Source organism: Bombus flavifrons, chromosome 14 (genome assembly GCF_040668555.2).
Source record: "Bombus flavifrons isolate JBK064 chromosome 14, iyBomFlav1_principal, whole genome shotgun sequence".
Classification (NCBI taxonomy): Eukaryota; Metazoa; Arthropoda; class Insecta; order Hymenoptera; family Apidae; genus Bombus; species Bombus flavifrons.
The window spans coordinates 4,940,350-4,962,606 of record NC_138455.1 but is presented as its reverse complement, the minus strand read 5'-3'; the positions used below and the strand labels follow the sequence as shown (position 1 = coordinate 4,962,606).

At 35.4% G+C, this 22,257-nt stretch overlaps 1 protein-coding gene across 16 annotated transcripts in view; it reads right to left on the bottom strand.

Moving 5' to 3' along the window:
* The window catches only part of Liprin-gamma (liprin protein kazrin), a 146,575-nt gene that overhangs the window by 6,156 nt on the left and 118,162 nt on the right, over positions 1 to 22,257 (bottom strand). For 5 of the 16 annotated variants that reach the window (XM_069126926.1, XM_069126925.1, XM_069126916.1 and 2 more), the window contains 10 exons: positions 16,978 to 17,184; positions 14,963 to 15,323; positions 11,678 to 11,767; positions 9,714 to 9,930; positions 8,770 to 9,037; positions 7,889 to 8,236; positions 7,275 to 7,398; positions 6,900 to 7,044; positions 3,112 to 3,301; positions 873 to 899 (listed from right to left, as the gene is read on the bottom strand). In XM_069126926.1, the coding sequence (XP_068983027.1) occupies positions 873 to 899; positions 3,112 to 3,301; positions 6,900 to 7,044; positions 7,275 to 7,398; positions 7,889 to 8,236; positions 8,770 to 9,037; positions 9,714 to 9,930; positions 11,678 to 11,767; positions 14,963 to 15,323; positions 16,978 to 17,184 (1,977 nt within the window). The other 11 variants (XM_069126920.1, XM_069126921.1, XM_069126932.1 and 8 more) reach the window with 9 other exon arrangements.

Here is a 22,257-nt window from a genome sequence, read left to right as displayed (position 1 = left end):
GATCTGTTCGTACTCATTTACCCGTATTTTCGAAGTCCGTGCGGTCGAGGTCGAGATCCATGAGAATCGTCTACATTTTAGCGGAGTGTTCGATAATTGCTAGTGAAATAGATTCTCTAACTTGACAAATTATAAAGACGTTTGTGAGGCACTTCGCTAAAATCTAGACATTTGAAATAAATAATTCACGAGGAGACATCCCGGGGAGAGTCTGAGTACCGCGAAGGATGCCTCGTCGTTGTGGAGGATGCTCTAAGATAATAATGAAATATCTACTACGTTTTCTAGAAAATTTGGAACCGTGTAAGGTTGCGATTGATTGCGTTGGTTCGTTACCGTTTCCGTGATAAATCTCAGATGGAAATAGTTTCTAATTCTTATCACAGAAGGTCGTTCGATGTGTAAATGCAACGAGATATTAAAAACGAACGAACTATTCGGTTTTGTATGGAAAATTGGAGTTGATCTTTTAGATTAAACTAACAGAGCAATCATCGTTTCCTTTACGCATTCCTTCATAGATCTATTCTTTCGAAGTTTCCTCGAGAATACCTTAGAGTCGCGAACTTGATATCTCCTTCAAAGAAAAAGGAGACGAAAAAAGTTAGAATTAGAATAAAAAAGGAATTTGTCCAGAGTTGTCTAGAATGCCTATCTTTCCAATTTATCATAACTCATAAGTGATCTATAGAGGAAACTTGGAAGGAGTTTACTCTGTAATAAACACAACCTCTCGATCAGATTTGAAAACTCATCATTGGGGATCCCTATGACGATAGATCGATGTATACAGACGTAGCGAAAGAAACGATGAATTAATACAGATCTAGATACATATACGTATATAATAAATATATACATATATACCGAACCTTTTTCAAGTAAAGAAGACTGCAGGTCTGCGACGATCCACAGGATGCAGGGAGAATGATTAACGTTAGGTTAAGCACATAGCTCACAGCTTTTAACCCTTATCGCGTGAAAAGTTCAGTCACACTTGTAGCTATAGAATAGAAGTCTCTACTTTCTGCTTCCTTCATTTCGAAATTGTTAATCCTTGATTCACGTGGAAGAACGACTAGAAATTTAACATTATACAACGATGTTTCTTTTCCTCGAAATTTACTGATGTTACGAGTATCGTGATGTTGCGACAGTAGCCGATAAAATGACTAAAAAGCTTGATGTTTGCGTGATGTTTAGCCGTTAACGATGATGTTCAAACGTTGTTGCGTAGCTTCTTTGATGTAACTAATTTAAGATATTTCTTTGTGTCTATATCTACAAAGTGTACACTACTTTCGATAAGGATTAAACTTATTAAAGAGGGTATATCAAGACTTAAGGTATAAGGGGCTTATCTGGTGGAAATACAGCGCGAGCGTCCTTACCTAAGCGATGCCATGCAATCGTGCCAATGAGAAATTAAATGAATAAAGAACTCGATATATATATATGTATATACAAATGAAACGATGAGAAATTAACGTGATTTTAGAAATTTGAGTGAAAATTGTTAACCAGCAGTGGCTCGAATTATATTCGATAATAAATGAAGGATAAACTTTTGTTTTAAATGATAGATGTGGTTGATAAAGTTAATTCGAACAACCGCTGCAAATGATCATTAAATGCGTAACTATGTAACACGATGTTAGTCAGTGATGGCTTTCTATATATATATACTGTTTTAAAATAATTTATTATTTAGGTATTGTAATCTTGTTAATAGGATTGAATGTAGAGGAAAGTCATCCATGACTAATGATTGTGACTACGATTTCTTTCAAAGCAGATCGCTGTTAATTAAATTTTGTCATTAATCGCGGTTCTTTGGAGCTTCGAGATAAAGATTTTTGCAATTAGTAGTATCTATTATCTCTGTCAAATATCTATAACAGTTAACAACATCGTTAATAATAATATTACTCTAAAACATAACCAAACACATTTAGTATTTATCTAAAAACATCTTTAAAAACACCAACGCGTATTGAAATTCCAAAGAATTTGGACGTTAAGTACTAAAATTACTTTGCGCTTGTTAAATAAAATCAATAGAGTAAGGAACTAAAAATTTTCGCTTTTAAAATATGAGTACTTTTTGTTTCGTTCTGTTTAGGCTTTCTATTTCTGAGATAACGTTGTACGAAGAGAACTGCATTTTTTGTTGGTTCGCTATCGCTATCTGAATCACGTAATCGGATTTCTCTCATACATATGACATTGAATATCCCAAGTTTCAGTAGAACGTGATGGTCAGTGACAGACAACGCCGAGTCAGCGGTTTCTACTATTACTACTAGACGTAAGTATTTCTAGGAGAAAGTATAGGTCACTGTGCCATTCGTCAGTTTTTATGTTTTCAATTTGTCTTTTAAAATTATGTACCTTGAGAATATATTGAATTATTGACTGGAAACAATATTTGCTACAAAGAGTACATTTCTACCTGTGTTCTAAATGATTTAATAGTTCCAGTATATTCATAAAACTTATACTTAGTACTAATTACACTTTAAAAAGCTCCTCTTTATTTATAACATAATCTATCATGAAATTATATTTCTGAAAATACGAAAATTATAAATCATATCTCAAAATTATCCGAAATGTCGACTCTCTTCTAAGATTAGAAATTCTTTCAAAATACAAATTCTATCTTTCGAATTTACTCTGAAGCTCTCCTATGATTATTTATGAAAAGTTAAAATTACGAAAGGGAAAAGTGGATTATCAATAATAAGCAGAAGACAAGTTACTTAATTACATTAATGTGAACTATGAAATTGATGAGTGAAATGAATAAAATGAACTCTGTCATAGTTCCATATCGTATGAAAATCTATAAGACAACTTTTTTTGCCACAGTGTGTTAAATATTTCTCCTTTGCTCATTCGAGGACATAAACCCGAAGGAATTCACTAACTTTCAATAGCCAAGAGTGATATGTAATAAAATATCACGACAAGCGATCTGCGAAGAACGAATCGTGTTCTGCACCAGCTCGAGGAAGAATATAAGGGCAAAGAAATTAGAAATACCACCGAGTTCCCGGTGCAGTAGTGAATGGACCAGGTGTGTCTTTTTGAATCTATACGGTACGTTACCCTGAGGCTGGATCTGCGTCTATCGACCGTGCCCGAGTGATTGGTCGTCATGTGCAGGGCGGATAGGGAGCTCTGATGATGCTGAAGATGTAGCGCCCTGCTTCCACGACCGAGGCTACCGCCCGCGCTCACTGTGCTCATCGGACGACCCCCGCTGGTGCTGTTCCTCGGGACCACCTCCAGCTGACTTCTACACACACGCACACCACGCTACATGCACGCCTTTTTGCGTACACGCATCCTGACCGCTTATATGCACACACCTTTGGCGACACCGCGGACACACACACGTTCGGCACGTTTTGCAGCGAACCTCTCTCCTCATTTTTTAATTTTATCTTTACATCTGTATCTCTTTCTTATTCTTTTTCTCTTTTAGTTTGATCATGCGAGAAAAGGGTGTGAAGCAAATTTCAGGTTTTCTATGGGAACGGAAGTGTTTATGTGGTGGTTTAACACGTTCCGCGACGTGGATTGTTTGTGATCTTTGATATTGTAGATGTAAAAAGATAGAGAGTTTTGTTAGTAAAGTTTTGTTAGATATATTTTTTGATTAGGAAATCGTCTTTGTAGAATTTGATAACAAGAATCTATGGTCATTCCAAATAATCTTATTTTATTTTTGTAGAATTTAATATTAGATATCTAGTAATGACGGATTGAGATACGATTATTCATTCAATTTCAAAGTTCTGTTTTGAGGTCATCTTCGAGATGTAAAACGCGTTGGTAGTGAGAAAGCATTATAATATTTCAAAAATAGGAACATTACGCTTTTGAAAAATTTGATAATAGAATTTGATATATTTAAGAGATTCGGAAGCAATTTTTGCAATTCAAATCCTAAGTTTTTCGCCACGCGGAATGTGTTAATAGTGCTAATCTAGTTATAAAAGTATTACCATCGTCTAAAATCTAACAGTAGATATTAATCAATGTGAGTATTTTAAACAACGTGGAGCATCGTTTTGAAGATTCAATGGAGGAAAAACAACAAGTTTTAATACGTGTGAAAAATTCGTAGAAAATGTTTACGTCTGTGAAAATACACCTGATTGTGAAAGGGGGAACTTAGTATTGAAAAAAGTTGCGATCGAGTTAAAGTTTACCAGGTCCAAAGTGGTTCCTTTCAAAGTGAGAATTTTACTGTGTGTGAACGGTGCGATGGAATACGAGAGAGGAGTTTTATTCAGGGTACAGATGAAGTTACTGAAAAACTGGTCTTGGCACACAAAATATATCGTGATCAACGTGGTAGATACTTGGCAATTGAACAGTGGCTCGCTGCAAGTGCTCGACAATAGAGAACGAGATATGTATCATAATGAATATCTAGTTACAACATAAATATACATACACAAGCATTTTGTGCACCATCGATATAGAAGAATGTATATATGTTTAAATGGACGCCAGAATACGCAGGGTCGTTCACGTAGGATCGACCGAGGCGCATCGAGCATTGCTGGTCAGTCGATTGGATTAAACACCGAACAGTCAAAAATGTAAATATCAAAGTTGGCAAATTAGAAAAAGATGAAAGGAACCATAATGCATACTGATGTAATCCGTGACAATTTCAATCTTTTCACTCCTTTAAGTCCCTTCCTAAAAAAGTTACAAACTGAATTGGTTCTTTCATGAAAATATATTTATCGGATATACTTCAAGAATTTGTAAAATTAATATTCAATTAAATGTGACAATTAAATAGAGAAAATGTATATATTGATAGAAGATTAAAAAAAGCTCGAAGAAAACTCGATGCCTTTAGAAGGAGTTTTCTAATTTTGTGATAGAATCCTTTGGCCAGGGATTACACCAGAATTACTAATATTAACGTGTGCTGTACATAGCGCAGTGCAGTGCAGGCAGCAGCTGTGGGCTACGGCTCAGCTATGAGAGACATTACCGATGGATCCGCGATCGAGTGGACTGCAGACCCAGCGAATCGCTGCGGTGCCGAGTACAATGTTATATCAATAAGAAGAAATTCCATCGAGTATACTGCATATGTTTGTATATGTACATTATGTCGAGATTGTACTGTATTGTATATACGTGTGTGTATTCCCGATATATCCAAGTATGGCGTGTGTATTACGGATGAGTACTTACATACTAGGCACCAGTCGTAAGCGATCTCGACTCTGTCCATTTCAATGGGACCATTCTGCCGATGAGTCGAGATTGCCCAGACTAGCATGCACATTTACCTCTTTATATAGCTCTTTCTCTCTCTCTCTCTCTCTCTCTCTTTCTCTCAACCTCTCTCTCTCTCTCTCTCTCTTTTATCTTATCGTGTGTTCTTAGCATCGTAATGTCAGTGCATCGTCTCCTATTTGAATTTCCTAAGGTATTTATGATATGTATGGCGTCCAAATATGTCAAGTCTGTCGGAATGAACAATTATCTTATTCTAGGTTGTACAGGGTGATTCTAAAAATTGGAACAAGCCGTGATTTATTTCTAAGAATATAAGATATAATGCTAAATTTTTAACTTCTTTTTAAATAGAAATAGTAATAATTATAATCATCATTGAGTTGTGAAAGCTATATAAGATTTGTAGCTTGATCTAATTTTTAGAATATCTCTATATATTTTTTTTTTAAGAAATTGAATTTTGCTCTATAAATATTCCAAATTAATAAAGTCCAAATTAATAAAGTCTTATCTTAATCCTAATTTTCTTGTGCACACCGCTGCGTTACTACTACTGATTTGTAAATAATTCTTTGCTCAAACACTCGACTATTTACAATATCCCAATAATAGTATTCTGTTCTATTAAAAAATGCTTCGATGGAAGCGGAAACCTTGATACCGATTTTAATAATATCAATGCAAGTTACTCCATTAAGCTCGGCCATTATTATGTACAATCCTCGAGATCGGGAATATCGTATTGGCTAAACTACAATATCCGTCCGAACGTGATTAACGAATAGACTAAATTGGTAGAAACCCTGAAAAATGTGAGGCCTATCGAGTTCGACTTTCGCATATAATAACAACGTTTCTTTAAAGCTAACGTTACTTTGCAAAACACATATCTATCGCGCGAATTTCAATGATCAACGAACGTGCTTTCTCAACCATTGTAAAATCTGTCAAGACTAGAGAAATAACATACTCGCGTTTTGATCGTCTCTATGCATATAAACGTGTACGATTTCGTGTAGATAATTGACAATATTTCAGCGATAATTCCTAAAGTACGATATTTTTTTGTTCTTTTTTTTTTTTTTTTAACTAGATCAGGGTAGAAAACGATCCACAAAATTCTCTACTCTATCTTTTATTTTTACCACAAGCGAAATTTTGTTTAATTGATGCGTTGTAATTATCGCTACGAAGCGACTTTTCTCCTAAAATATACCGACAAGCTGTGATATTCAATTGTCGAAGCTGTCTGCTCGAAACGTTAGCTCGATTCCGAAAGAGAGTATAAAAGAGCACCGCAGCAGCATCTCAAGAATTTCTAAAATCTTACATCTTATGTTTCTTGCTTTTTGAAATTACTTGATTAATATTCATTCACTGGCAAAATCGTCAGATTATTTGAATGGTGTGGGTGACCACGTGGTGTAATCTTTTTTTATTGTTAGCGTGATACTAATTCTAGAATACCCCCGTCGAGGAAAGAGTTAGTAAAAATGAAAGCTCGAAGAACGAGAATGAATCGTGTTAGCAACGTCGATCTCGTTTGTCGAACGAGGAACGACGTTTATGTCGATTAGTGAGCGTTGTCCAATGTGGCCTCTGGATGATAGTAGACTGAGTACCTTGCTGGAACGACGAGGGCTTCGAGCTCGGCGGTGAGGTGTCGTCTGATCATCTGTTTAGCTGGTGGTATACCCAAAGCTGTGGCCATGGTGTCGCCGGTGAAGGATGGTTCTAGCACGACCAGAGCGCCATGCACACCTGAATCTGCATTACAAATGATAACATGGTATCTCACTATCGTTTGAGATGAATGATTATTACAAGTACTTAAATTTACATCACAAATTGAAGATTACTGTGTTTTTAAGAAGAATTTTTTAGTTTTATAAATGAGGAGTTTGTATGGTTTGGAACAAAAATGCAAATTCGAGAAAAATATTGGAAATTGATGATTCTTTTGAATGTTTGCTTAGGGAACTAAATTTTCCAGTTACCTTTTAAATTCTCAGCATATTCAGTCAGATCGATATTCCTCGCCCACCGAATGAACCTCTGGTTTGTCCAAACTAGAGGATCTGTGTCCATTTGTTCGCATTGATGTCTTCTAACTGCGAGTGCCTATTGTAAGAATACAATTAAGGGTACAGTGTCCTCCTTATAGTGTTTATTTAAGTGAACACTCTTAAATTAACAATAACAAATTAATAATCTTAACTCAATGCTATTTCTAACTTAATTTTATTTCTAAAATTAATGCAATGGTTTGTTGAGAATCACAGTGGTTTAGACCAGCCTACTACTATCTTTCATAATATTTTGCTTATTATTATAAATTACTACAGAAAATTGCATTCTATATACCATATTCTTTTAATGTCAAATTATGATATAATTAACTATGAAATTAAATAAATGATATTTTAAAAGGTTCAAATTTATTATTAAACTCCTAAGAACTTCTTGAATTCTTCAGATCTTAAGAATGTACCAATTATTCATAAAATTGAAAAAGGAAAAAACGAGTTCCTGAAGTATTTTATAAAGTATACAATTTTTCATAAGCCACCAAGTATAGAACATTTCATATATATTCTTTTTATGTCATTACCTGACGATCGTAGTTCAACATTCGGAGTAAATGAATTCCGTGCACGATGCTGGCCTGATGAAACTTCCTGGTCACTCCAAGCAGCTTCTCGAGTTCCTTTTTGCTCAGATGATCGAGCATCCGTGCGTCCACCATGTTGGTTGCGAAACTTTCAGAATACTGAGCGAGTCCAAGGTCAGGCAACCATTCTGAACTGACCCACGTGTGACCTAATTGAGCAATACACGGATATCGAACGAGACTCGGGTGTCGATGCTCTTCGATAGCTAAACGGAGCTTCTTTCGATGAAGAGGATGGGTCACTCCTAACCCTGCTTCCAATTCTGCGTCACTTAGTTCCAGTAAAACCTGGACAAGTATTACGATCAAATAAGATCTCATCATTTGTTACACTTTGAAAGACGAATATAAATAATTAAAAGGCGGTCAACATATAATTAATTTCTAAGTGTCATTATATTAATTTTTCAGTTTCAACAAAGAATGTTTCATAGCTGGATTAAGCATCATTTTTAGTACTGAAGACAAAATACTATTAATATATTATTTTGCATATTTTTTTACAGAAAGATTAAAAAGAAATTGTATGAACTATAGTCACTGATTTAGAAGATGTACAATGATATCCAAGGATATAATCCAATGATTTAAAGTTAGTTCCTCCGTATTGGACGATTAATACAAAATTATGCAAAACTACTTTCTGAATTTTACAAAGTGCTGTATAATATCCTATTTCAGATGATTCAATAAAAATCTGTATGAAATGATACGACGATTTAATAACAGCAAATATTAATATTTATAATATTACGATTTTATGGATTTTGATATAAATTACCAGCTAATATACCATCATTAAGTAGTCTGAAATGATGTACCTTTCCCGATTTAACGTTTTCAGCGCATCGTGGACCATATTGTGGCATACCAAGAGCAACTTCCAACCACGCTAAGACTGTAGGTGCCCTCCATCTCTCCATAGGTACGGATGCGGCTTCTCTGAGTAAACGTAGCTTTTCAGCATAGCCTTCCTCCGTGAGAGGCGACCATGATCTATAAGGATCGAAACTGTCGGAACCCTCGTTACTTCCGCTTCCACCGCTCGAGTTGTTCGCTGCCTTTCGATGTCGTGTACGGGCAAACACTCTGAAAATCGAGACGAAGAAACTGTTTTTGAGCTAAGAAGATGCTATACACTTCTGTGGAGGTACTAAGGTTCCAAATTAACACTTTATCGTTCGTTTCTTGGCGAATCGAAAATGACACGCAATTAAAGAAAGGAAGAACATAAAGCAATGAAAAACATAAGCGTAACATTAATTTATTTAACTATAAAAATTATGTATTTGTGAATTATCAAAATAATTATTTTGTGTATTTTCAAATTATCAAAACAATTATTCTGTGTACTTGTAAATTCGAGAATTACGGAAAATCTTCCTTTATCGTATAATGATTAAAAGCATAGACGATCTGGCACGTATATCTGCGAATGGTAAGCAATTTTTCCCTAACTGCATTGATTAGTATTATTTCTTTGCGGTCGCTATATAGTTATATGTGTCTTATTATATTTTGTTATATCTTATTTTATAATAGGGATTTTTGTAATATTCATTTGTTCTAACACACCTGATTGTATTATATTTGACAGAATAATTTCCATATTAAATATAATGGTAGCATTAATCAACAGAAATTGCCACCTCCTACGAGTTATTATTATTTTATGGAAATGCAGGAGTGACCCAAATAAGGTCAACGTGGCCGTCGTAATGTTAATCCTGTCAAATGGATTACGTATAATAAATTCAGTTCTCACCTAGAAATAGAACCCCAAGTGCCACCACGAGTCGCAGAGGAGCGTGAATGCGCGGCAGGTGCCGCGACAGGTGTGCTTTGCTTGTTTCTTCTTGGTTCTGATTCTAACGGACTCGACAACTGTTCGACCGATCGCGATAACGAGGAATTGTCCATGGACCTGGAGAACGCGTTCAGAGGCGACAATGTCGGGCTGCAATCTTTCGGCGTGGTCGCTGCTGAAAAATATAATATCAATGAGAACATAAGACAAACTTAAAAGCTATGATTCATACGAACTTTTTATCCATCAATTTTCCTTTCTCAAATTTTTCTGACATACTTAAATAAATATAGAATATATCGTATCTTTCGCTTTGATAAGCAAATTTATCGTTTCCCTTCGACAGATCTCTTTCGATAGACGCATGTGCTTCACAACAATCGATGCAACATAAAGAACACACAGCTTACAATTTTCTGCACGTAAGCAGAGTCAAAGTTTCGTAGGCGCTTGCTTGGTTTCGATTTATATCGTCGAGGTAGAGATGCAGAGTGTTTCAGAGCTTAGATATTCGTCGAAGCAGGACGAAGGTCTGACAAGATTACAACGAACTTCGTGTCACGAGAAGTTTATAGAACGAAGTTTATAGAAAGAAGTTGAGAAATAAAACTAAACTATAATCGAATTAATGAAAAGTAATATTGTACATAAATAAAGAACACGTATACTGTTGATAGTATATTTGGTGATGTATTAATTAAAAATTCTTATTCGTGTACGTAGGGCATTCTAATCTGGATACTATGAAATAGATTCTGACTGCTCCAACATGTGCATGCGCATGCATCGGCCATACAACATACAATTAGCCGATTGTTAGGGCAAAACCACGACATAATGGACCTTTAATATTAATTACCGTTTGTGCTCGGATGAATGGATAAATAAACGAATAAACCGCGACAGAGATGCAATTTCTACGATCAATGACGACCGATTACTCTCAAAAGCAGCCACCTGAATAAGGGATTATGCACACAAATATACATACCACGTACTGCGAAATTATTATGAATAATTGGATAAAAGAATATTGTTGTACATGGGGCTACTTTTGTAGAAATTTGGTAGTACAAGGTCTATAAAAAGAAATTGAATAATTGCTTTTAATTATAAGCGATTTGATTCTGTAGTCTTTGTGAGTGAAACGGCTTTTAACATTTTTACTTATTGTAGAAATTATTCCATTCCGTCCTCTGATACCAAGTTTATTTATTGTCAGAACTTTTCAAAAGGGAAATTTTTTATTATGATATTACAAACTTTAAATTACGAATTAATTAGATTCTCGTGACGTCTTCATTCATCCTGTAAACAATTTAATTTTGTCCCTATTATTTATATTCAGAATCTTTTACTGCAATATTACTAATATTAATAAAGAAATTAAACCATTTCCCTTAATAACAACACTCATCGTTATATTATCTCATTCTATACCTCATCACAAGTTTTATTTACTTTAAATTTCCTTACTATGATATTACCAATTTTAGTAAACAAATTCACTAATTTCCATTAATTTCTATTTCCACCTAAATTACGTAGTTCCATCCCCTAACACGAACTTCGCCTATCTCTCACACTCAAGAAAACTTCGCAAACGACAAGCAACGATCGATTTCGAAGGACCAACGAGAAGCAGGCATTCAATCGTAAAACAGAGCCGAATAAATAATCGAAAATAGAAAGAAACACAGTTGGCAGAGTAGTAATAGTAGAAATAGTAGACAGAGAAAGAGAGAAAGTCAAAGAAATACACAGAAGAAGAGAAGCACAGGAATCCTCCGGTCGAAAATAAAATAAATAAATAAAAAAAAAAAAAAAAAAAAAAAATGGAAGAAGAGAAGAAAAAAATAAAACGAAGGATGACGTTGAAGATACGGGAGACGACGATCAACGATTTATGTTTGGACACTTACACTGGTACATGTGGGATGGTGCAATGGAGGAAACCACGGAGATGCTGTCCATGTCGAGACCACTTCCCTCGACCGTAATTGTCGGCGTGCCTGCGCGGAAATATATAAAGTAAAAAAAAATTCTTCGTTGCGTTTGATACACCGAGATCGACGTCACTTCTCCGGATGTATTTATTCTCCCGGAATAAAATCAACGAGAAAAATAGACAGGGACGTTGTACGATTGGATTTAGACTTTCAATTTATTTTCATAGTTTCCTTCGTTCTTCTCTCCTTTTTCTTTTTTTTTTGTAGTCAGGATGAAGATCGATTTGTCAACCGAAATTGAAATTCCTTCTATAATGAGTTTCGTTAAGGCTCATTGTACTGACAGCGGGAGTCAGAATTTATATGGTTGGAAATAGTTTGGATAAACAGGGAAGTCTGCTCGTTATTGACACTGGTAAATTCGATTTACCAATTCTATGTTCAGTCTATTGGTTTGGGAAACAGGTTATTAATATTCGTACACGTTTAGAGTTATGTAAGTTTACTATAGGATTTTGGGAATCATAACAGTCTCTTCGCTGTCTGTTTGTTCTTTATGTTGCACATGTCAACTGCATTTCATACTTACATTGGCCAGGGTGTTATTTTAGCAGACCTGAAGTTAAAGATTTTGGTAAACGTATTATATTACATGAAAATTGATTGTTCACCCTAGCACGTTCAATTCAATTCAATTTCATGAAAAGACCGAAGACATAATTAAATTAATCGACATTTTTGAAATGTTCTTGAAGATAATTTTACATGTTTAATTTCGAAATCATATAAAAGCACAATTTTAGTGATAGGAGATTGGTTGACGACATTTTATAGTACAAAATTGAAAATTAAAAATTCTTAGTCATCCTAAGTGGACTTTACATTGAAAATATGACACTTATCGTGTTTTTTCTTTTTATTCTTCGTATAATAGAATCATTTTATTCCAAAGAATTAAAAAATACTATTTTACTCTAATTTACCCATGAACAAAGATTTGCTAAGGATTGAACGCGCTTGGATATTTCGTGTAACGTTTAATTCAGAATTCGTGCACATGCATCGTGATCACAGCACGTACGTGGTGTTTGTCCTAAACCAAATCGATCAATCGGCTTTAATGCTCAGCCACGAGGATTGGCTGAATAATATGCGAAGGAAATTCGCTCGATTAGCCTGCCACCTTCGATTAGCATTCGCAGTTGATGAAGCTTATCGTACGTTTATTCTTCCTTTCATTTTTCTTTATTTTCCTTTTCTTTTTTTTTCTCACCGACGATCCGACGGATGCAGCGTAATGCACCTTAACTAGACGATTAATCTCGCCGCTCGTTGTACCTAAGCGTAAGAATCATCGCGTTCCAACCACTCGACACTCTGATGAATAATAATGGCGATTGTATTATACGCGAGATAGCTTCGCGACTGGAAAGCTACTTCATTACCGGGGAGGTAGATCACAATGCAAAGAGTCTTCCACGATCGCAATGAATAATGCAGAAAGTACCAAAAGTTACTTTTGGTTCAAAAATTATATTTCTCGAATTGTCGAGTATGTTACATACCTATGATTTCAAAGAAATATGTGAATTAAAAGACACAGATTTTGATGATTAATTTACGAGTATTTTTGTTTTAAGAAAAGGATTGTATTCTGGTTTTTCGATGGACTTGTTATACTTTGGAATTTAATGAACAAATTCCGCAAAATTTTGAGAAACATTTCTAAATTGAAACATATTTTTATACAAAGAGTGATTTTCTTCTCCATATCTTGGTGCTAAATTACTATGAAACTTCAGATGATGTTCTCAAATCAATTTCTTAATCAAAGTTTAAATAGAAAGGAAATGCTGCATAATACTAAAATTATAACTTTCCAAAGCAATGTAGGATTTCTTGCATAATCATTTATCTCATTCCTATATGTTGACGTATAAAACTATGGTGAGGTTGACGTATAAAACTAGGAAATATTTCCAGACCTATTCCTCACTCACAAGCTTTTAACAAGAACAAAACAAGAAGTAATAAATGAGAATGTTCCAAAGTTTTGAAGCTTCTTAATAAATTCACAAAGGATCTCTTTCCATGCCTTAACACAACTATAAAACCTCCAATTTCCTGAATTTCTACATCACAATTAAAATTCAATTCCGAATGAACCCACGCAATTTAAAAGATACTATAACTCTTCCAGTAATCTTCTTCTCTCACTTCCAAGAAAGCAATCATCTAAATATCGCTTATTTGCTGCAACAACAATATAACAAAAAGTTTCTATGCTTTTGAGTTATTGGAGTAGGAAAAAATAGTTGTTTCTTGTACTTTCTACTGGTAGAGTCCTATAAGTGAATTTAAAAAATTGATCACGTGGAAACAGTTGTGTCGCTACTGCATCATCATCAAACTATTCAGAATATTCGAACTCATTTCCACTAGAATCGTGATTTTTGAGTTATGTCATGGATGCGGTAAATGAGCAGTATACGGTGTATCCAATTTTGATCTATAAATACAAAATAGACTACCTGCTGTATAAAAAGATATGTTCAGGTAGGAATTTAATGGTTTTAAGATTGACATAATATGGTACAATTAGTTTTCCAGTGGACGGATAAATGTTATATGATTCAAATGGGATCATATAATTTTTAATACAAAACCGATCAGTCTTGACATTCTCTATAAAAAATTATTAACCTATTCGCGTTGAAAAGTCATTATTTTAGCGGATAAAAATATCTATTCAACTCTTATTTCGTATAATCTATCATATGAAACACAAGGAAGACGCAAGTCACAACTTTTGTATATGTTTCTCTTGTCCTTTTATATGATAAGTTTTACAAAGTAAAAATTGAAATATCTACCAAAGTAACAGTTTTTCAACGTGAATAAGGATAATAATTTTTTATATAGAATGTCAAGACGTATTGACAATCGTCAATGCATTGAAACTTGTATGATTCTATTTAAGAAAACGTATGTTACCTCCATGTGACCTCTACGCGTCCATCTGTAGAAAATCTAATTATACTTAGTCATGTTCCCCTCGAAACCATTCAATCCCTAACTCAACATCTTTTTCGCACGACACATAGTTTATCAGTTTATCAGTAACTCGCATTTATACATTAAAATCGGACAAAGTGCATACGCAAACAAGCAACAATAACAATAAAATAATGATAAAATAATAATAATAAAATAACACAATAATAATAATAAGAGATCTAAAATACGCGTATCTCTTACCGTCTGTAGTAGAATCTGAAAGATTTCCGCCCACGCTGGTTGCGCCACCGCTTTCCCTGTCGCTAGATCCTCGAACACCGCTGTCCGCGCTGCAACTTCCGCGATCGCCCGCCTGTCCACCGGAAGAGCCAGCACCTGCCGCATTGCCGACGTTCCCAACGGTCACTCCTAGCTCTGTGCTGCCTAATGGCGGTTGAGAATTCATATGAGGGATGATACCACAACCACCGCCACCGCTGCTACTTCCGGCGCCCGGTGTCGCGGCTCCATTCACGCTGCCTCTCGGGAACGAGACCAAGGATTCCTGGTCGCTCAAGCAGATACCACCGCTGCCACCTCTTTCCGCCAATTGACGCTGTAGCTGTACATACCAACGTTTCTCATTGTATTCGAGGAATTTCAATTTGAAATGGGTTCTGCAAATATTATGAGTATACTGGGAATTTGCATGAAATCTATGGAAATTTTGGAAAATTTTGAGGAGATGGAAATTTTGAAGAATCTCGAGCAAATAGGAATTTCTGTGGAAACATTGTGTTACGTATGATACGAGATTTATTGATTTTTTTAGTGTAATTGTTAAACGGAATGAAAATAGAATTACTTTGTTATAGAAAATGGCAATTGAGGTACATAGAAGCCAAAGAAAATTATAAACTTTTAGAAACTTTACGTTTTGGTGTTGGGGTAGTACTTGATATTAGACTATTGGAAAATTTTTTATGTAAGGAAACTTCTAATTTCTTCTCTCAGTTTAAAGTGTCTAGTTATTATTTTGTAACAGCCCGTACTTTAATAAAACTTCATGAAATTTAATATTTAAAAGATAAAAACCTTGAGAAACTTCATATACTGCGACATATCTTGAGAAATGAGAAAGTGATAAATAAAGCATCTTACGAACGATTTATCTCGATAAAATCGATCGGTTTGGCTTCTGTGGAACACTGGTTGAATTTTCGGAAACCGTTAAACAGAGACTAGAAACGAAAATTTTGGGACGTGCGTGATTCTCGGCTGACATACGTATACCGAGGAAGCCCTCAAGCCATCAGTTTTAAACTCGTTAGCCGCCGGCCCGTTTATGCACAGCGTGGAGGACAATTTTAGGGCTCAAAGCGGAATCACCCTCCGCGTAATTGCATGTGCGCGCAAAGTGCCGCTTCTTACCTAACTGCTCGTAATAATATTACGTCGATCGATAGATCAATTTTTTGCGGAGCTCAGAGCGGACCCTAAAAATCCGTGTTTCTCGCGCATATTCGGTAAAAGTAGAATCGTTAACTAGAATTTTAGACAAAGAAAATCCTAATTAGGAGCTTCACTAGCGAAAATTCTACAAGTAAGAAAGAATAAATTATTATAAACACTTATGTGTACAGTGAAATTGTCTTACAAGATACAATTATTAAAATTATAAAATAACGACACAATAAAAGAGACGAATATATAAGAAGAATACCTTTGTCCGGAAAGAAGTCATCGTTGTTTGAATCTATGAAATGTAAAGATTCTAAGGAATTGAGAATTATTATCTAAAAAATATATCTTTTCTACACCACCGATATTTCATTACCTTTAAACGTCAACATTCCCATAATTAAGGAAACAAATATCGACTTCCAAAAAATCACACAGACACACCACGCATATTATTCTGAAAGCAGCCTAGATATCAAACTTAAACGACTAGAGAGAGTTCTCCCAAAAGCTGAGTCAACGTTCCCAGCAAATAATCCAGAAAGTTAAGCAACAGTCATAGCGTAAACAGGAGAAAAATGTTGCTGCTGACTCGAGAGAACCAGCATTTTTTCGGAGCGCACTCTCTTTGCAAAACACTTCAACCACAGCCTGGCAGAGAGATTAAATTCATCAAGCTGACTCCCCGTCGTGCGTAATAATGCACGCGTTGAGGACAACAGGTCAGAGAAAGAAAGAAAAAACGTGGAGAAAAAAGAAGAGAAAAGAAAAAAAAAAGAATGGAGAGAAACGAGAGAGAAGAAAAAGGGGCTCACCTCTTTTATAGTCGCGTGTGCGTGCGAAAGGGCGGCTTCTTTGTCGGCCAAACTAGCCGCAAGGCTGAGACTTCGATCGGCCTCGTCCCTTGCAGCCCTTAGCAGGCTCCAACGTTCCCTTTCCCTTTCGCGTTCGCGTTCCTCCGAAGGCATACCGACTCCTTGCTGTTGAAGGCGTCCTAAAGTCGCTTCGTTCTCTCGCATCCGCTGTAATCAACGGTCAAAGAGACCCATATCCGGGCAGTAATTCCACCCGAGAACCACCACCGTTTAACAATGCATGCAGCACAAGCACAAAGTGTCAAAGAGCCCCTTTGAACACCCCGGCCATGAAACAACAGTGGGTACGCGATGTATGATTAAAAGTTGAGCCACCGACCGTAATTATACCGAGGCCTCCTACGATGAGGAGAATCGTCCTGGAATGCGTCTCAATTAATTGGCGAAATTTCGAGTGGAGCTTCCGATAGGAGTTCGATTATTTAATTTTGGAGTTTACCCTTTGTACAAAGTTGTTTGCATTGTTGTGATTGATTGGTCTTTTAGTTATTTAACGTCAAAATTAATCCTATGTATAACTCTAAAGTTGCTCGCGTTGCTGCGATTAATTGGAGAAAATTTGGTTTGGATTTTTGGAGCTGAAAAGTTTAGTTGGATTTTTGATTATTTAATCTGAAAACTCATCCTTTGTAACTCTAATGTTACTTACATTGGTTACCAGAACTGTATAATATAATATAACTCTAGTTACAACGTTTCAAGTTGACAAAAATTTATAAAAGATATGTCACAGCCGTTTTTATCGATGATCAAGTTTTATTAAAAAAGAATCTAATCACGTTCACGAAGAAACCTGAGAAAAATTCGTTAAGGGGTTAATAAAGGATGTGGTGTAGGTTGCAACCAGAGATTTTTCCCAGGCGTTTCCATTAGCTCTTATTTTTTACTCTTCTGTTGAAGAACCCCGTGGTCATTCGATCGACAATGTCGTAACTCGATACAGGTACAACTTATCGCTTATTTACAGGTGTCATGTACCTTCACCTATTAGCCGCTAGGATACCAGCTACGGAGAACTTAATCCACTTATCTCTCCCTCGGGCGTAAGGAACTTCAACGTACGTATAACAGGTGTTGCAGGCTGGTTTATCGGCTAAACTTTGGGACAACGCGATTACTGACACTCCAACGGGTCGGTCAGGTGTTGCCCGTTGGCAGGTCAACATTTTAAAGTTAAAAACTATCGTTATATCGCTGGCCATACGGCTTTGCCGGCTGTCACGCGGAAAATCGGACGCGTGCATGTGTGAAGATATGGAGCGTTTCATCCTGTTTCGTTTCTGTCCAAAATCTCCTATTTTGCCGCGTTATACTGACTATACGATAAATGGAATATCTGTTACTCTCGATAATTAATAATGTAAATATTTAATAAATATATTCTGTATTTCTCAAAAATAAAATAAAATTCCAAGGGGAAGTCTATATTTCAAATAAGAGAAATATAAATAGATTCAAATTCTTTCTTATGACTACTTTTCGAAGTATTTTAATACATTTGAGAAAACTTTATACTTTACTTTATCGATCTATAATTCGCAAAATTTCCAAAAGGAAATCATCAGTTTATATCAAAGCATTCTACATAAAAAGAATTTTCTAACTTTATTACATTTGAGAATTCACAAAGCAAAGAAAAATAATTCAGCCAACAATCACACTGAATCATGTGAGTATTATGTTCATTGAATAAACCGAGAAGAATTCCTAACTTAAATCAAACCATCATCCTACACCTAAAGAATTTTCTATTCTTATTACATTTGAATGTTCAAAGAACATTGAAGAACAAAGAGCAATCGTTCTGCTCACAGGCAATCGCACTGAATCATGGAAAAATTATTATCTTTGAAGAAACCAAGCATAATTGAAAAAAGGTTTAACGTTTCAAACTTTTTATTTGGGAACACGAGATTTCATCTAGCTTAATCGTATTTCCTCGCGATCGGGTTAAATATCATCGACGAGAGCCGTAAGACGTTTTCCAATGCGTGTCCGTGCTCCTGCATAATGACAGATGAAAGAAAGTGTTCGTTGCCTCGGGATCTTAGGACAGATTCCCACCTTCGGGTTCTTCAATTTTCTCTTGTTTTACCCTCTTCCGTGTCTTGTCGCATCGCGCATAATCCACTTCATCAGCAACGAGTGTCGACGTAACACGGCTCTCCATGAGAAATCCTCGCGTCTCTCTGTTCTTTTATCCGGCAGTGATTTAACGTCCGCTTGTTCTCTCCCTTGTTTAACCAGAAAGGTGAAACACACAGATTGATATTGCGGGCTCGCAACGGTGATAAGTATCCAGGAATTTGCATAGTAAACAAGATACGTATTTTAAAGTGCTACGAGCTATGGTGATTAACGTCGAACCCTTGTACTTTCATATTAGAATATATTAGAATATATTTACGAGGCGTGAATTAATTTTTGGATGGAATATAAAATTGCGAACCTTAAAAAATTTTGTTTATTTTAATAATGAACGCGATAATATAATAGCATACGGTGTTTTAATACAGTCGAATTTCTAAAAAAAAAATAGATTCGATTTCATTTTCAAAGTGAGATACGTAGTTTAATTTTGTCGTAAAAATATTGCTAGAAATGTTGTGAGATAGCAAAATAAAAAACTCAGCGCTATAATGAATGCAGCTAGGTGCATCCGCAACAAACAAATAATAATTAAAGAGCGTTAAAGTGTGTTAGACCACAAGTCTACTAGACACCTCAGAAGAACGTGAAAGATCGAAGAAATATCATTTTCTGTAACTACCATTCAGATTTAGCGATACCAGCTAAACGATATGTCACTGTGGTAAACCGTTTGATATAGGTATTCATATTCAGGTCAACCTAAACCGCCATAATTAGTATTTATTATCACTAAATGATAGATTGTACATATGCAGATATTTAAAAGAAGAAGAAGAAATAATGTTATACTTTTATAATATAAGTACTCCGTCTTCTAATTTTCACAGAAATTTACTTCACATTTTATTTACTCCTTCATAGAAATATTGAAATATCTTTCTATAAGAAAATGATTCTTTTAAACGTTTCATAGTCTAGTATAAAAATCGTCGACTGTAGCATTACGTGGAAACTTACTTCAAAACTTCGATGCATTTTTCTCTAAACTGAACTCGCATAATACAAAAAATAAAGTTACGATTCAAGAAATTAATCATAGAGCTTCACACAAATAAGAAGATTAAGAGCTTTACACTGTGAAAAGTTCCGATCTTCGTAAGAAATTCCTCTGAAGAGATTTATCAAATTCACCGGTGTATCGTTGGCTTTCGCAGTTTGTTTCAGAAACGGCGCTGCTATGTTCTTTCAGCTTAAAGGATATTTACGATCGTTAATATAGAACGTGCTGTTACTGGATATTAAAGTTTGCCTTTCTCCTTGCAAAGGATCCTGCAATGATGCATCGTCATGTCCTTATGAAAATCCTTTTTCTCTCCATCTATCCAGGGCAGACGCGTCGTTTTTCGCTCGAGCGCATTGATACGCTTTCTGGAGCTTTTTCCGGGAAACATTAAAGGTCGACCTCGCGAAACGTGCCGTTATTAATCTTCTCTCTTCCTTTTTGTACATAAGAGCTTGTTCAGAAGAAAAAATGAAGAAGATGCAAGACCCGAGGCTTTCAATTTTCCTACCAAATACTTTAAGCGGTCTTTTGTAGCGTTTTTTATTTTTTTCTTTCGCTGCCTCATCGTTCATTCCCTAACTCAGGCACGTCGTATGATATAATATAGTATGAAAGTTAGGCAACTTCTTAAATTTCCGACTGTAGAATCTCGGCTTTAAAAACATCTGTGGAGTTAACGGCTGGTTTGAAATATGTGTCCGTGCTTTTTGTGCTTCTGCCTTTAGGTAACAAATTTTTAACTAGAAGATTGCAACTATGTGTGCGTGTGAAATAATATGAAATTACAGAGAGGGTCGCTGTAAAAACATTTTTCATTGAATGGCATTGAATTTTTAGCGATCCCGAGTTTTTATGAAACAGAGATATAGAAATATTTAATTCCGAACGTTACAAAAATTCCAAAAAACGTTGGCTATTTCTTTGTCAAAGGAGAATTGCAGAAATATTCCACTTCAAAATATCACGAAAACAGTGACGTTATTTGCGAAGGAGATTATATATAGAAATAAAATATTCTATTTCAAATTCCATAAAATTTGTAAACGACCTCAAATCTTAAAAAAAAAGAAAGAACTATGAAAATATCTAAACTCGAATATTAATGAGTTTCATTGACACTAAATATTTTTAGAGAATAGACATTGGCGCCAAATATTTTGTTACAGAAATATTCCGCTCTAAATCTCGCAAAACTCGCAATGGCCCCAAACTTTAATCGTGGCGATGATAACCTAGCACGTTCTTCAAATATTGATAAAAACATGAATACCGGAAACGATGGCTCCGTTCCAGGCGATCCCTGTTTATTTACGACTGGAAATCGAAGTGGGTTGTTCATTTGCCGGAATTGGAATGACCGATGTTGCGTTGGGTCGTCGCACCGTCGCCGTTGCAGCGATAACGGTGTCGGGGAAAATGAGAAATTCCAGCAAGTTTAATGAAAGTATTTAACAAGCAAAATTGCTGCCCCGCGTGCATCGTGTTTCCGGCCTGCGAACCAGAACCGACGCGAGCCACGAGAAAATTGAAATGCGTTTTCTGCGGAGTATTCGTTAAATAAATTTTTTACAGTCTTTACAGTTATATTTTTCCTTCTCGACTAATAACGTTACAGCTTGACGTTAGGGCATTTCGACAATTACTTCGACCGTTAAATATCTTATTAGTTATACATTTAATTATACTCTTTCGGCATAATTAAGGCACGGTGGCCGCTTGGTCCCGTTTTTAATTTGGAGAGACGCAATTTCATTCAAAGTGTAAGTGAATGGGTACTGTAGAAAATACATATTTTTTAGCTTGCGTGATTTATGAAACAGATATCTCTGATTCGATCGATTTTGTTGAACTATAAAACTGATATATGATATTGTTATTACAAACATTTTTAAAAGTATCTTGTTATTAATAGATATTTTAGATTACGAATGTTTGGTATTGATATTTCAGTATGAATAAATATTTGCAAAATTATTCATAAATAAAATGTGAAATAATATGGTACGTAAATATCATTAAAAATCACTCTCACAAGAAGAAATAAGAAGAATTCTATCAAAGATAAA